General features: G+C 33.2%; 1 protein-coding gene across 6 annotated transcripts in view; it reads left to right on the top strand.

Annotated features, from left to right (window-relative positions):
- Positions 1-14,281, top strand: part of Lrp1b (LDL receptor related protein 1B) — a 1,877,349-nt gene that overhangs the window by 1,357,686 nt on the left and 505,382 nt on the right. For all 6 annotated transcript variants that reach the window (XR_012447185.1, XM_074070662.1, XM_074070660.1 and 3 more), the window contains 2 exons: positions 93-218; positions 1,830-1,961. Coding sequence is in view for 5 of the 6 variants with exons in the window: in XM_074070662.1 (XP_073926763.1) it covers positions 93-218; positions 1,830-1,961 (258 nt within the window). In the remaining variant the exon portion in view is untranslated. The remainder of the gene's footprint in view (positions 1-92; positions 219-1,829; positions 1,962-14,281) is intronic.

The following is a 14,281-nucleotide window of genomic DNA, read 5'->3' as shown; positions in this document are numbered from 1 at the left end:
AAGTATTTGTTCACATTATTGATATTGTAAAAAACTATTTTTCATAATTTTAGCTTTCTTTTAAAAATTTGTTTTGTTTTCCTTCTATGCAGGCAGCAATTCTTGCCACCTAAATAATGGTGGATGCTCTCAGCTTTGCTTACCGACATCCGAAATGACAAGGACTTGCATGTGTACAGTGGGATACTACCTGCAGAAGAACCGCATGTCTTGTCAAGGTATATCTTTCTGAAACACTTTAGTCCTGGTGTATTAACTTCATCTGTCATTATATACCAAGAAGACTTTAGGCTACGAAAGTCAGTTAAAAAATATTATCTTGTTCTTTCTCATAGGACTTCCTAATATATTTTTTTCTTTTTTTGCTTGGCAGATGCTCTACCACTTGAGCCACTCTGTCTGCCCTTTTCTGTGTTGGTTATTTTCAAGACCAGGTCTCACAAACTATTTGGCTGGGCTGGTCTCAAACCTCTCTAATTCTCCTGACCTCCCACTCCTATGTAGCTAGGATTACAGGTGTGAGCCACCAGTGCCTGGCAGGACTTCTTAAATTTTAAATTATTTTCAACAACTTCAGTTTATTTCTAAACATTTAACCAAATATACTAGCTTCTGTGTTCAATCTAAACAAGAAGAAGTTGAAGTAAAAAAAAATCATTGATTTGCCAGGTTAATGCACAATTTGAATTAGTTATATTTACTTTTTTTCAAGTATTTTAAAGAAAGTATCAAAGGTTTACATAACGAGGGAGATGAGAACTTCTAAAAAACAACTGTAACCTAAGAAATCTACTTTCCTATTTCAAATTTTATATTTTCTAGTTCTAGTAGTTCTAAAGAACTTTAGTTCTAGCATGACCTTTTATATCCTCTGATCAGAGACAACGTTTATCCTCAAAGAAGCTTCAATCTTGAGAAATATGTATGTCAATATTATTCTTTCATTTTAAATAAATTATTTATATTTCATTTATTTGATGCCTGGCCTCATTCTAACACTAATGCATATTAATTCACTTAATATTTACAACCTTATGAGGCAGACCTCTATTATCTGATTTTTATACTTAAGTTACAGAGAAGTAACATGCCCTAGTCACAGGTGACTAGGTGGTAGACAAATTTAAATCTAGGCATTTTGATATTAATAAGAACATGTGTACAAATATTTTCTAACATTAGCAAAATTCATGAGTGTTAATTAGCATGTAGACTGCTAGTAGTAAGCTTAAATTTACATGATTATTTTAGGACATGGTTGTGGTGTTGGAAAAGAAAGATATTAATAGCAAAAACTAAGTACTTGGTAATTTTTAATGTTCAAAGAATTTAAGAAGTAAACTGTCCCTTTAGAAATTTAAGTGTCTATCAGAACAACAGTAATATAGCTATCTAAAAATCAAGTTTATTATCATTTGTAAGTTAAGACATGGTTGGAGTTTTACAGAAGAGAGAATGAATTTTAATCATGAGTCCAGATCTTCTTCCAGTCATTATCTGCCTCAGTACTTATGAAAGTGGTCTTCCTGTACAGGAGCAACATTACAAAATGAGGCCATTTTCAATTTCACATTATCAGGCCCAGAAATGAGCCCCAGTAACCTGTTTTAATACCCCTTTAGGGAATTGTGATGCATACTTAAGGCTGAGAACCATGAATTCCCTACCTTCAACCAGTCAGAATAGGTAGTGTACAATTAAAACAATAGTAAAATCCCAAGGAATAGGAATTCTTAATGTAAATTAATATTTTAAAAAATCATACTAATGAAATTATTTTAATTTTGATAATTTTAATATTCATTTTGAGTTTTTCCTTTCTAATTTAGGTATAGAATCATTTCTTATGTACTCTGTCCATGAAGGAATCAGGGGAATACCTCTTGAACCAAGTGACAAAATGGATGCTTTGATGCCAATATCAGGAGCTGCATTTGCTGTGGGAATAGATTTCCATGCAGGTAAGTAGCTTTTATTGATGACTTACTCATCATTCATGATGCTTACTTCATTTATTAAATGTAATAGGAATATAACTCTTTCTGTACTCCAATAGTCAAGATGAAAAATAAGAAAGTGAATTAAAGATGAATTTGTAAGCCTATCACAAGTTGTCATAATAGTTTTTTACTAAAAAAATCAATTAAAACTTTCCTAAAGATAGCATTTGAATTATAAGTGCATTAATATGCCATAGTTGGCAATTGGTCATATTATTTTTATTTGTCTTCTTTTTTCCCTAGTAATGTTTAACTTTTATGTAGTTATAAATATGAAGATAAATGGAATATTTTGATCTATTGGATACTTAAACTATAATTTTACTTAATATTTTTTTAGTGTGTGATTATTGTTTTAGTATAGCCAGTAGCAAATGAATTCTAAGTAATGGAAAATTAAAAATGCTAAGCCATTTTAATGTGGTATGTATTATTCTGGAGTATACTTTACCTTACCTTCTCAGGGTATAGCAAGCACTGAAAGACAGTGGATCAGACCCTTTTGATTGTGGCTCATATAAGGGAATAATTGGGAATAAATGTAGACACTGTTAAATAAATTGGGGTCAAGTTTTTCTTATGCTAATCATTAAGTTGGGACATAACATGTACCTTAAGTATGCAATTGTCATTAGCATTTAGATTTATTATCCTACACTCAAAGATTTAAACTTGTAAAAATAATTCTTTCTTTCTCTTACTGTAACTAAGCCGTAGGTTTCCTAAATCAATGTGTTACCACTGAGTATGTTCATGCATTTTCCCAGTATTATTGTATTCATAAAACCTGGAATTAATCTATCATTAAAAACCACATAGTTCTTTAGTTTATAATATTACAAAATCATTCCAATATTTAAAAAGATCTGTACTTGTCAGCATATGGGATTCCAGTAGCAAGCTTATTTCCCCCCAGGTCTAATATATTCTGTTATTCAGATGTTAATGAAGTTTTTGGTTATGAATCAATAAGTTACTGGGGATCTACATTAGTGGTTCAAAGATGACTTTTCTTGAGAAAATTGTCATGCTCCGTATGTATAGAATCACACAGAGGTGAACTTCCTACATTTTTGAAAGGACTTTCCTCAAATGGAATTCAGATAAGGTTACTTTCTTTTATTACACAATATGTTAATTTTGTCAAAATCACAGTGTAATTTTGATCAAATCTATTCACTATTGATGGAAAGTTTATTACTTTCCAATGTATAATCTACTCTGCTTTTATGTGTATAAATCTTATTGTTTAGAATTTTATCATGTATTATTTATCAAGTGCAAGTTGAACTTCTTGAAATATTATATAGATGTATATATAAACATATATACATAAACATATGCATAAAATGTATTTTTTTACTTAGTACATAAGCTCTTATTCTACCTGATAGCACATTTTTGATTCTTTTAAAATTTCTGTGTTTGTGCATTCCTGTGATCCCTGTTACTTGGGAGGCAGAGACAGGAGTAATGAAGTTGATTGAGGCCTGCCCTGGGCAAAATTAAGCAAGACCCTATCTCAAAAAACAAGCTCGATATGGTGGCACATGCCTGTGGTCCCAACTGCTCAAGGAACATAGGTGGGAGGATCAAGGTCTGAAGTCAGCCTGGCCAAAAGTGAGAGACCTTATACAAAAATAAACTAAAGCAATGAGGGCTGCAGTGTAGCTCAAGTGATAGAGAGCTTGCCTATGAAGCTGGAGGCCCTGAGTTTCAACCCTAGTACCACTGGGGAACATAGTAACAACAAAAACTCTGTAATGTTCTTTGAATGTATATGATAAAATTTAATGAGATGTCTAGACATATTAAAATAATTTGATCTTAATATCTAATTAGATCATTAGTAAACCTCTTGCTTTGTGTGTGTGTGTGTGTGTGTGTGTATGTGTGTGCCATACTGGGGTTTGAAATCAGGGCCTGCACTTTGGGCCACTCCACCTTCCCTTCTTTGTGAAGTATTTTTTCAAGATAGGGTCTTGTGAACTATTTTCCTAGGCTGGCTTTGAACCTTAATCTTCCTTATTTCTGCCTCCTTGCTTCTTAAGGGTAAACTTATTTGTATCAGTTAAAGTCCTGACATGGTTAAGTTTAACATTATGGATGAAGATAAAGATAATTTTAATTGATAGAGAATTGTGATCTACCTGTTTCAAAATGCCCAATAATTAGTAATATCATAATCTTATTTCATATCAAGTAGGTTTCATCAGGAAGAACTGCTAGCAATGGTTAAAACTTTGTGTTCTTCTTATTGTGCCTATTTATTTTTAATTTATAGACCTAGAAAAATATTTTTAGAAAATCTGTTTCTCCTAAATACAAAAAATTATAAGCATATATATTTCTCTTTAGCTACTCTCAGGGAACCATAGGTACTTTTTAACTACTTGGGGTCAGAAAGAATATTTATTAAATTTCCTCATGAAGAAAGGCATCATCCTCCTCCACATGGTGTCTGGAAACAGACACAAATAACACCACCAGCTGTACCCACTGTAAATGCAAACCTAGGAGGCTGACTAGTATAGACTAATGCTTACAGGAAGAACCAACTGAAGCACTACTAAAAATGATGATGGAGGTGGCAGTATCAAGAGATTTTAAATACTCCACATTACTTTTGTGATTCCATCTAGTATATAGGCTGATCCTTCACCTAGAAGGATCAGCAAATATTATCAGCATATTAGGATCAGAAAATATTGTCAGCACTTATATTTATAATATTGTTGTAGATAATATACAGTCTTTATAACTTTGTCATGAGAGTTTGCATTAGGAAAGACTAAAAACCTCTGGAGTATTCCTTAGAGAGAGAGAAAAAAAAAGGAATGTTGATACATCAATCTCTTTTTTATGAACCCAGTTTTTATGTTTTCCCTGCCTGTGAATTCTTCCACAATTGTTTCCTTTGCAGATAGTCTGTTTCCTCTTCTTCCATTAATGCCAGTCACCTCAAAAACATTGGAAATATTGCAACTCGGTTTTGAGGAGCTTGTTACAAAACTGTAGATAGCCAGAAAACTCAATTAGGATAGTTAAGTCATTCTCTGTCCTATGTGTTTTGTGTTCTAGCCCCACAATGGTGATGATAGGCAGAATATCTTTACTTTAAAATTTCAGTGAAAGCTCTAAGACGAATCATGAAAACCTCTAGTTAGCATGCAATGGGAAAAGTGTAACACAAGTCAGAGCATTTTAAGTTCAACCACCTTAGCTGATCAATGGTAATGGAATTTGATCAAAGCAATGTATACCTGCCTGCTTTTCTTCATCAGTAAGATGAGGTAATAAGAGTGCTTACTTAGAGCTGTTGTGAGTAAAAATTATAGGAAAACTATATATATATATATATATATATATATAAAATGACAAAACAGAAAAGCATAGTTGTCATTCAGTCTAACCAAAAAGTTCCCATCATAATAACGAATGGAGGAGTATCATTTGTTAAAGACAAGTATCAAAATTTATTATTATTTCATTACTTTTGTTTATAAGGACATTGTTAAAACCTATACATTTTTGAAGGATTAACAGATCTGAATCTTGCTGGGTTTAGTATAAAAATTAAAGCTTCTGCAGTGAAAGGATTTTTTTTTTCACCAGATGAAGCATTTCTGGATAGTATCTGTAGAAGAATGAAGACCCTATGGCTAGAATTAAAATGTTCAAAGCATTTTTATCTCTTCTTCGGAAAAGCCCCATTCCATTGGAAAAATAAAAACATACTGAGCTTTGAGAATCCTTGCCTGCTGGGTGGTATTCCTCCTGATGAATGAATACTACATTTGATGCTTTAAAAGATATGTTTTAGTTTTGAAGAAAGCCTTCAAAACAAAACCTATCATTTCACTTAGTTATGTGATCTTCAGTAAGTAATGATCAATCTCCCTTCATTTTGGGGATGTTTATCACTATTTCATAATAACCAAACAATAAGTTATTATTTGAATAGAAGACATTCAACACAGATAATGATGATTTATCTGAAATTTTCAAGTTTATATTCTTTTTCTTTTTGTTCATATTTGGGTCATCAAACTTAATGCAGCAAATATTGATTACTATCTACTAAATGTAGAATGTCCAGCTAACTTATTGTAGAGGATAAAGATAAATGGTGAATAAGGACTATTATTTGGATGCCATTATCTGGCACTCTTTGTGAGAAATATTTCAATGCCTTTTAAAAATAAAATCATGTAATGAATCGGCTTTTGAAACAATGAAAACACTGAAGGAAATTGTCATTTTTCAATAGCACTTACTGCTCCATGTTTTTACATTTCCTGGTTTACGTTAACTGTGGGCAACCATAGTCTGAAAAAAAAACTAAAAAACAAAGACTGAAAAGAAAATTCCAAAAACAAAATGTATTTAAGTTTTAATTGTACAGTGACTGAGTAGTATGAAGAAATCTCTAGCTGTTCTACTGCATTCCATCTGAGATACTAATTATTCCTTTCTCCAGTACATCCATGTTGCATATTCTCCCCTACAATTTGTCATTTAAGCTGTCTCCATTATTAGAGTAAACTCTCTGGTATGCAATGCTTATATATAGGGTTCAGTACTATTCATAGTTTCAGACATTTATTCGGGCTTTGGAACATGTTATGCATGGATCCGAGGAGACCATCTTGCATTTGTCTCAGCCATAGAATATATAACACAAGAGTAAACTCTGATATCAACTGGATGCATCAATATTGGCTCATCAGTTGTGACAAATGTACCACCGTGGCATGATATGTTAATAGTGGGGAAGACTGTGTATGGGGAGAAAGGATATATGGAAACTCTGTTTTGTTTTGTTTTTTTTTAATCAATTTTGCTGTGAATCTAAAAATGCTCTCAATTGAATTTAAAAGATTAAAAATGTACATTAACAATTAAATTTAAAAACTGAAGGAAAATATATAACAAAATATCATTGTCACATTTGCAGAGCAAGCATCTGTCACCTATTTACATGAAAAAAAAAGCCCTCTTAGAAACTCCACAGCATTTATATACACAGTATCTTTGAGTGCTTGTACAAGACACATTTGGTATCATTTGCTACACTCTTTTTTTGTCCCTTTATTGTTGTGCTGGGTGGGGGTACTTTGTGGCATTTCCAAATACTCTTACAATATACCAAATATATCATACATGAATCACCCACTCCACTGTTCTTTGCTCCTCTCCCCCATTCTTGGAATAGTTTCAACAGGTATCATTTTTGCATTTACATATATGCTTACACACTTTTTTGGACCTTATTCACCCTCATACCCCTTTGATGTTTCAAGTAAGGAGTATCCTACTTCCAGCTCCTTCCACTATGCCATCTGGCATATATAACTGCTAAGGCAAAATGTTATCTGGACTATTGCTGGCATTATTTGATATAATTGCATTGTGTTTCTGCAAATTTGTGCTGGCTGAAAGCACATATTATTTTGATTTATATACTGAAGGATATGATTTTGAACCCAATTGTTAATTAAAACAGGTGCCATTCAAGTGAGATTCTCTCTCTTTTTTGTATGCCTGGAACTTATAAAAAGAAGTTAGTCACAAAATTTCTCTAGTAACTATTTTGTTACCAACCAAGGCCACAGAAGAATTATAGAAAGAACTATTTTCATGTCAGTAGCAGCAACAGCTTAAGAAATATAATATTGTTGCTTTGGGACATTTTTTCAATTTTATGAAAGCCATTTCCTTGGCTACAAAGTGAATTTTTAGAGCCGGTTCAATTTCTTCTTGTTCTTATGTCAGGGAACCAAAACCGCTTTGTATGGTCATTTCAAACTTGCTTCATGAATATATTTTTAAGTCTTGTGAGCATTTTGATTGTATATATAGACAGCTAAGTCCAGCAAGTCTTTCAAGATGTGAAACACTAACTACCACAAGAAAACAAATACTATTTAATAGTATCTGAAAGACAAGTGTCATGAACTTATATAGCATTACGCATTGTAAGTTCAACAAGTCATTGGAGAGCTCTCATTGATCCTTTTTGAAAATTTCTAAACCCCAAACATTAAAAAAGATGTCTTAATTCTTCAATAGGTTATCTAAAATTAAAACATCCCAGAAGATGCACAGTGATGAACTACTAAAATGAAAGATTATTTCAACTTATGTAGGATCTATATTATTTTCATAATTATTGGTAGAATTACTTATGCAAGTTTCATGAAACATCTTACCCTGTAATTCAGCACTCTTCAAGATACCAAAGTGTTCCAATACCAACTTGTGACTCAATTACATGAAGCACATTCAGTCCCTTCCTTTTTCCTTACTAGAGTCATTCTATGATAAACATCTCTTTTGCACTTCAGGATTCTCTTCAGTAGAGCTACATTTACATGATTTTCTGTTGTCTTTCTCTACCCTCATCTTTACCAAAACTAAGTTGAAGAGAAGCCTGTTCTTAAAAGACCTGCTTAGACTAATTCACAATGACTTATTAATAGATACTAAGAAATTGACAAGTTTTCTTACTGCATATATTTGAGTAGATCACAGTATCTTAATCCCCTACTACAAATCCTGCTAAAGCACTCTAAATATAAATGAAGATATTATTTAAGTGGGCATGTCAATGTTTTCAGTATTTTTTCAAATTACTGACCCAAATATACTGACATCCCAGAAACCCAGCCTGGAATACGCACAAGCCAAATGTTAATGAGGAAGTCTCCTTTGGCTGAGGTACACTGGTACCTTATGTATCTTCCAGTATAACTTTAACTTTGAAAAAATTGCTTTTCTTCCTCTGCCCACTTTAAGAAAACTAAGAAATATTAGTTCATTTATCTTTTTGACACCCTTTCTTTAAAAAAATTAAAAGCTATGATTCAGCTTACAAGACTATTGACCATTAGTTTCTAATCAAGTAGAAAATTTTCTACTTAATAGAGAAAAAGAGAAGTTATGTAATTGGTTTTTTTGGACTGGTCAAAAGCAATGTATTTTTAGTTCCATTTTATCATTTGGCCTTATTTTTCCCCATGGGCAATACGTAGCAAGTGGATCTTTTTGAGACTTGAAATGGGAAAGAAAAGAGACAAATAATTCTGGGAATTCTTTAGTATTTTTAGAATGAGGACATGACTGAAATAGAAAAGTCTTAGAAATGGAGTTAAATACCACAGGAAGAAGGGGGTAGAGGAGAGGAATTAAGATAAAATAAAGAAATTAAGGAATAAGGAATAAAATAACAATTCCCCCCCCCACACACAATATTTATTGAGCACATATAACTACATTCCCTGGGGGTTGTTTGTTCCAGTGGGAGTGGAGAGGTAGCGAGGAAAAGAGTAGGAAGGCAAATATAATACAAAAAAATATGTACATGTGTACGTAAATGCAGAAATGATACCTGTTGAAACCATTCTGGAATTGGGGGGAAGGGAATAAAGGACAGCAGTGGAGGGGTGAATTCAAGCATAATATATTTGATACATTGCAAGAACTTTTGTAAATGCCACAATTTACCCCCACCCAGTACAACAGTAAAATAAAAAGGAGTAAAATTAGGAAACTTTATATACTTATGTCATTTAATTTGTAAAAATAATCTTTTGAGAAAATAATATTTTTAATTTAACAATGAAGAAATTTGGTTTGGGAGGAGATATGGATGTAGGGAAGAGTTGGTTGCTTTGAAAGACCCAAATTAATTTTGCATTCAGAATTTATATTTAGGTTTTTGCCCCTGAGATTGATATTAAGCATGAATTGAGGATGGAGATGTAGCTCAGTGGTAGAAGGCTTCACTAGCATGTGAACTAGATTCACTAGTTCAATCCCTAGCACCACAAAAGCAAAATTAAACAAAAGAGTAAGTCATGAATTGAGTACCCATTGTGAAATAATATCAGATGCCTGGTATTTTCAAATTAAGAATTTTTATCTCATTGTATTATGTGCAATTGATAAACAATATCAGTGTTCAGAGTTTGGGAGTATGGCAATAATACAGGATAGGGTTGCCACTTCTTAGTGAAGAGACAGAAGATCCACAGCACAGCCTCAGCTGAGAGGACAGTTAAACCATCACCATCATCACAGTTGTCATCATCACCATAGAAAGAGGAGGAGAAGAGAGAAAAAAAATTTAGCTCAACAAATATGTACTAGTCATCTGTAATTTTGTAACAAAGTATACAAATTTAGCAAGTTAAAAGAACAAATACTTATAGTTTCTGTGGGTCAGCTTAGCTGGTTCTGCTTCTAGGTCTGTCAGGAGACAGAGCTTATGATGCTCATCTAAAGGTTCAGTGGCAGAAGATCTGCTTCAAAGCTCACTTGTGTGTCTTGTGGCTGAATTGAGTTCCTTGTCAGCTGCTGAGCAAAGTGCCATAGCAACTGGGTGATTATTAATCTGAGTCTTTCCATATACACTTCATTTTGGGTTACTGCATAACATAACCACTAGCTTCCCTTAGACTTAGTGAATAAAAAGAGCAAGGGAAGGCACGCACACAATGGAAGTCAGAACTTTCATCCCAATCTCAGAATAAGCATACCACTTTCAATATATTCTGTTTATTAGAAGCTAATAATTAGATTTAGCCCACACTTAGGAAAGAGATTAGATAAGGGAGTGAGTACCAGGTGGTGAGTATCACTCAGGGATTACATTTAGACTACTCATTGTATCTGCTTTATGTATGTTATCCCTGCATGGTGTTGTCTAAGAAGTGAAGTCTTATTTTATATATATAAATATATTAAATATATATATTTATATATATAATTTATAAGATGGTTTAGATTATCAATGTTTCCATGCAGACTGCTTCTGTATTCTGGTTTAATAAGAATTGTGATTTTGGTCCATTTTTTGGTTTCAGTTAATATTAGGCCCTGGCTTACCTGGAGAAGTAATTTAGGCAGTGGTGAAAGATAAAACTTAAACTGCCAAATGATTCACAAATGGGATAGAACAAAACTGGCATTTAAACTCACTTGTGTATTTCTCCAAACTCTATATATTTCTTCACACTACCAATAGAACATATGTTACATAGGCTAAGAGCAAAGATACATGACCATTCCATGGGTGGGTTCAGAGGGCCAGGATGGGGAAGGGGAGTGTTTTAGCACAGAGAACTGTGGCATTAATTATCAACAAAGGTAATCATGCACCCCAGAGTACAATACTGCAAAATCTGGAAGCATCATTGGTTGTTACAACCGGCAGGGTCTATAATGTCACTTATTAGTTAGAGGTCAGAGAAGCTGCTAAAGAAGGCACAAGACAGTTTCCCACTACAAACACTTCACATCTCCAAATGCTAATAGTGCCAAGATTGGAAACCTAGACCAGGACATACTCTAACCTATATTCCAAATTATTCTGATATGTAACTCTGTTTTAGAACTACTGTCTTCCTTGGCAGTAGCTGACCAAAATGTCTCTTTCTTTAAGTTAATGATTGTTATTTTGGGCATTTCATTCATCAGGACCTAGTTTTTCATGTCGTAAGTTTGTTAAATTTGGTTTTATCCAACACTTCAGAAAATTCCTTTAGCAAAAGTCAGCAACTCCCACTAAACACCCTTTGGAAATTTTGATCAGTTTCTGAAAAAAGCTTCATGTGATAGTAACTGACACCACATCTCTTACTGGTGACTCTCTGACACTGAAGCTCTTCAAGTAAAAATCAAAAAATTGCTCATGCCTGTCTCGGATAGTCTGGGAAATGCAGAGATGCGTGACAACATTCAATTATTAGTGTGGCTATTTTCTTCATCATCACTAAAGCAGGCTACTGCCCCTTGGTGTTGATTATGATTGTTTTGAGATCTCATATTGCCCCAAATGTCCTTGTCTAGTTTTGTAGCCATCAAGTGAGCTCCCATGTTTTTGGATATCACTGTCAGTTCTATATGCTCTATAGTGGTACACACAACCAATTATGCAAATACTTTATGAAGGATATGTGCTCTCTCCCATCTTTCACTGTGACTAAAGCTTTTTGTCCCTGACTTCAACAAATATTAGATTAGCAAAACAAAGACAACCTTAATATTGTTTTTTCTTTTTGCTGGAGTTAGCAACAGGGTCTTGCCATTTAGCTCCAGGCTGCCCTCTAACTCCTGATCCTCCTGCCTCAGCCTCCCAAGTGTTGGGATTACCCCTGCCCAGATACAAAACTGAGTTCTTTAGTCTAGAGATTTTTTTCATTTATTATTCAATTTTATTCAAGATGAAAATGAAAAGAGATAGATGTAAATTAAATCGAGAAAAGCTTATTTAGAACCAGAACTATAACTTGATTATTGGTGTATAAGAAACTAATAGATTGTTTAAGGGTTACTAAACTCTGACCTTGGTGTGTTTTAAACAGCAAAGATTATAAAGAAGACTCTTGTGGATAAGACTGTCTCTGGATCTCCTCTATTTTTTCGACTATTCAACTTCTAATATTAACCTCATAAGAAACAACAAACTATAATCTATGTTTTTTTAAAACACATCTATATTCTTAGGCAGTGGTCATCAAAATGTATGTGAACAGAATCAGAATTAAACTTGTAGAGTTGGAATAAAGAAAGTAGGCTACGGTATTGCTTTCCCTATTCTTCAGGGAAAAAATATTCATAGCTGAGATCTTATGTATTTTGTTGTTTTCCTCACTAATTGAACACTAAGATAATGGGGAAATTGATGATCTCATATACTCATTTAAGTTTGAAGTAAATAATTTCTGCAAATCCTGAATAAGAGTATAATTTTTATTTTGTCACAAATGACATGTTATTCTGATGAACAGAGACCAAAAGATCCCAGATTTATTTGTGGTTTTTATTAATGCATTATTTAAAATGTGCATATAGCATTATAAATTTTTCTATTCACTATTTTCCCTTAACATTATTTTAGTGGTAAAGCAGCTGATGCTTTGAGCACACTTGATTCAGATTTTAATTTAGAGATATTATAAAGTATACTAATGAGTGTATTTGTATGCTTAATTATTTGCAGTGTTAATGTAAATGCCATTAACTCAAAATAATGATGATTAAATAAAGAAGTAGACATCTATGAGCTCAGTCATCAGGACACATTAAAATGAGTTGGTGGAGTAATAGCCATATTTCAGAAATCACTCACTAATGGCAGACTTAATCTACGACTAAATAAATATTTTTATTTGTTTAAAAATTATTTTACTAAGATTATAAGAAATTTGGAAAATGAGGAAACAGAAACAAATTTGAAAAAAAGTCAACAATACTACTGCTACATCGAAAACAACTATGAATGGTCTTGTATGTTAATACTTTGCTGCTTTCTGACTATGAATTAATTTTTTTGTTGTTGTGCTGGATGGGGTACATTGGAGTATTTACAAAGGTTCTTACAATGTATTAAGTATATCATACTTGAATTCACACCCTCCACCATTCTCCTTTATCCCCTCACTCCCCATTGCTGGAATGGTTTAAACAGGTATCATTTTTGCATTTACATATATATGTATACATTATTTGTGCTATATTCATCCTCCTACCACTTTTCCTGCCACCATGCACTGCCCCCCCCCCCCCCCCCCGAGAAGGGGCAGAACCTTTTCCACCCTCCTGTTCTCTGATTTTGTAGAAGGAAAAACATAAAAGATAATAAAAGAAACATGGAGTCTTGCTAGTCTGAGATAAAGATAGCTATAGAGGGAGATTCCTTGTGTTGTTTCCATGCACAAGTGTATTACAGCCCAAACTGGTTCATCTCTACCAGACCTCTTCACTACTTTCTAGGCCTCTTTGTTCCTCTCCCGTATCTTTTTTTTTTTTTTTTTTAAGAGACAGTCTTGCTAGTAGCCCAGGCTTCTCTCAAACTCACAATGTCTCGCTTCTGCCTCCCAGTGCTAGGATTATAGACCTGAAATATCACACCTGGCTTCTGCTTCATGGTGTATTTTGAATCAAATAGTTTTTAAACATTGATGAATTATACTTTACCTACTTTTAAAATTTTGTTTCTTGTGCTTTTGGCTATATTTACCAAACCATTACAAAATGCAAAGATTGTAAGATTTAGTGCCATATTTTCCCTTAAGTATTTCGTCACACCTTTTTATATATAGGCCTATGATTTATTTTTAATTAACTTCCATATGTGGATGTATAAATCCATGTGGATATCTAATTATTCCAGCACCATTTTTTGAAAATACTATTATTTCCATTACTGAACCATACTGACAACTTGTTGAAAAGCAATTGACTGAAAATCTGAGGATTTATTTATGGAATTTCAA

Source organism: Castor canadensis, chromosome 4 (assembly GCF_047511655.1).
Source record: "Castor canadensis chromosome 4, mCasCan1.hap1v2, whole genome shotgun sequence".
NCBI classification, from domain to species: domain Eukaryota; kingdom Metazoa; phylum Chordata; class Mammalia; order Rodentia; family Castoridae; genus Castor; species Castor canadensis.
This window is presented reverse-complemented; position numbering and strand designations above follow the sequence as displayed.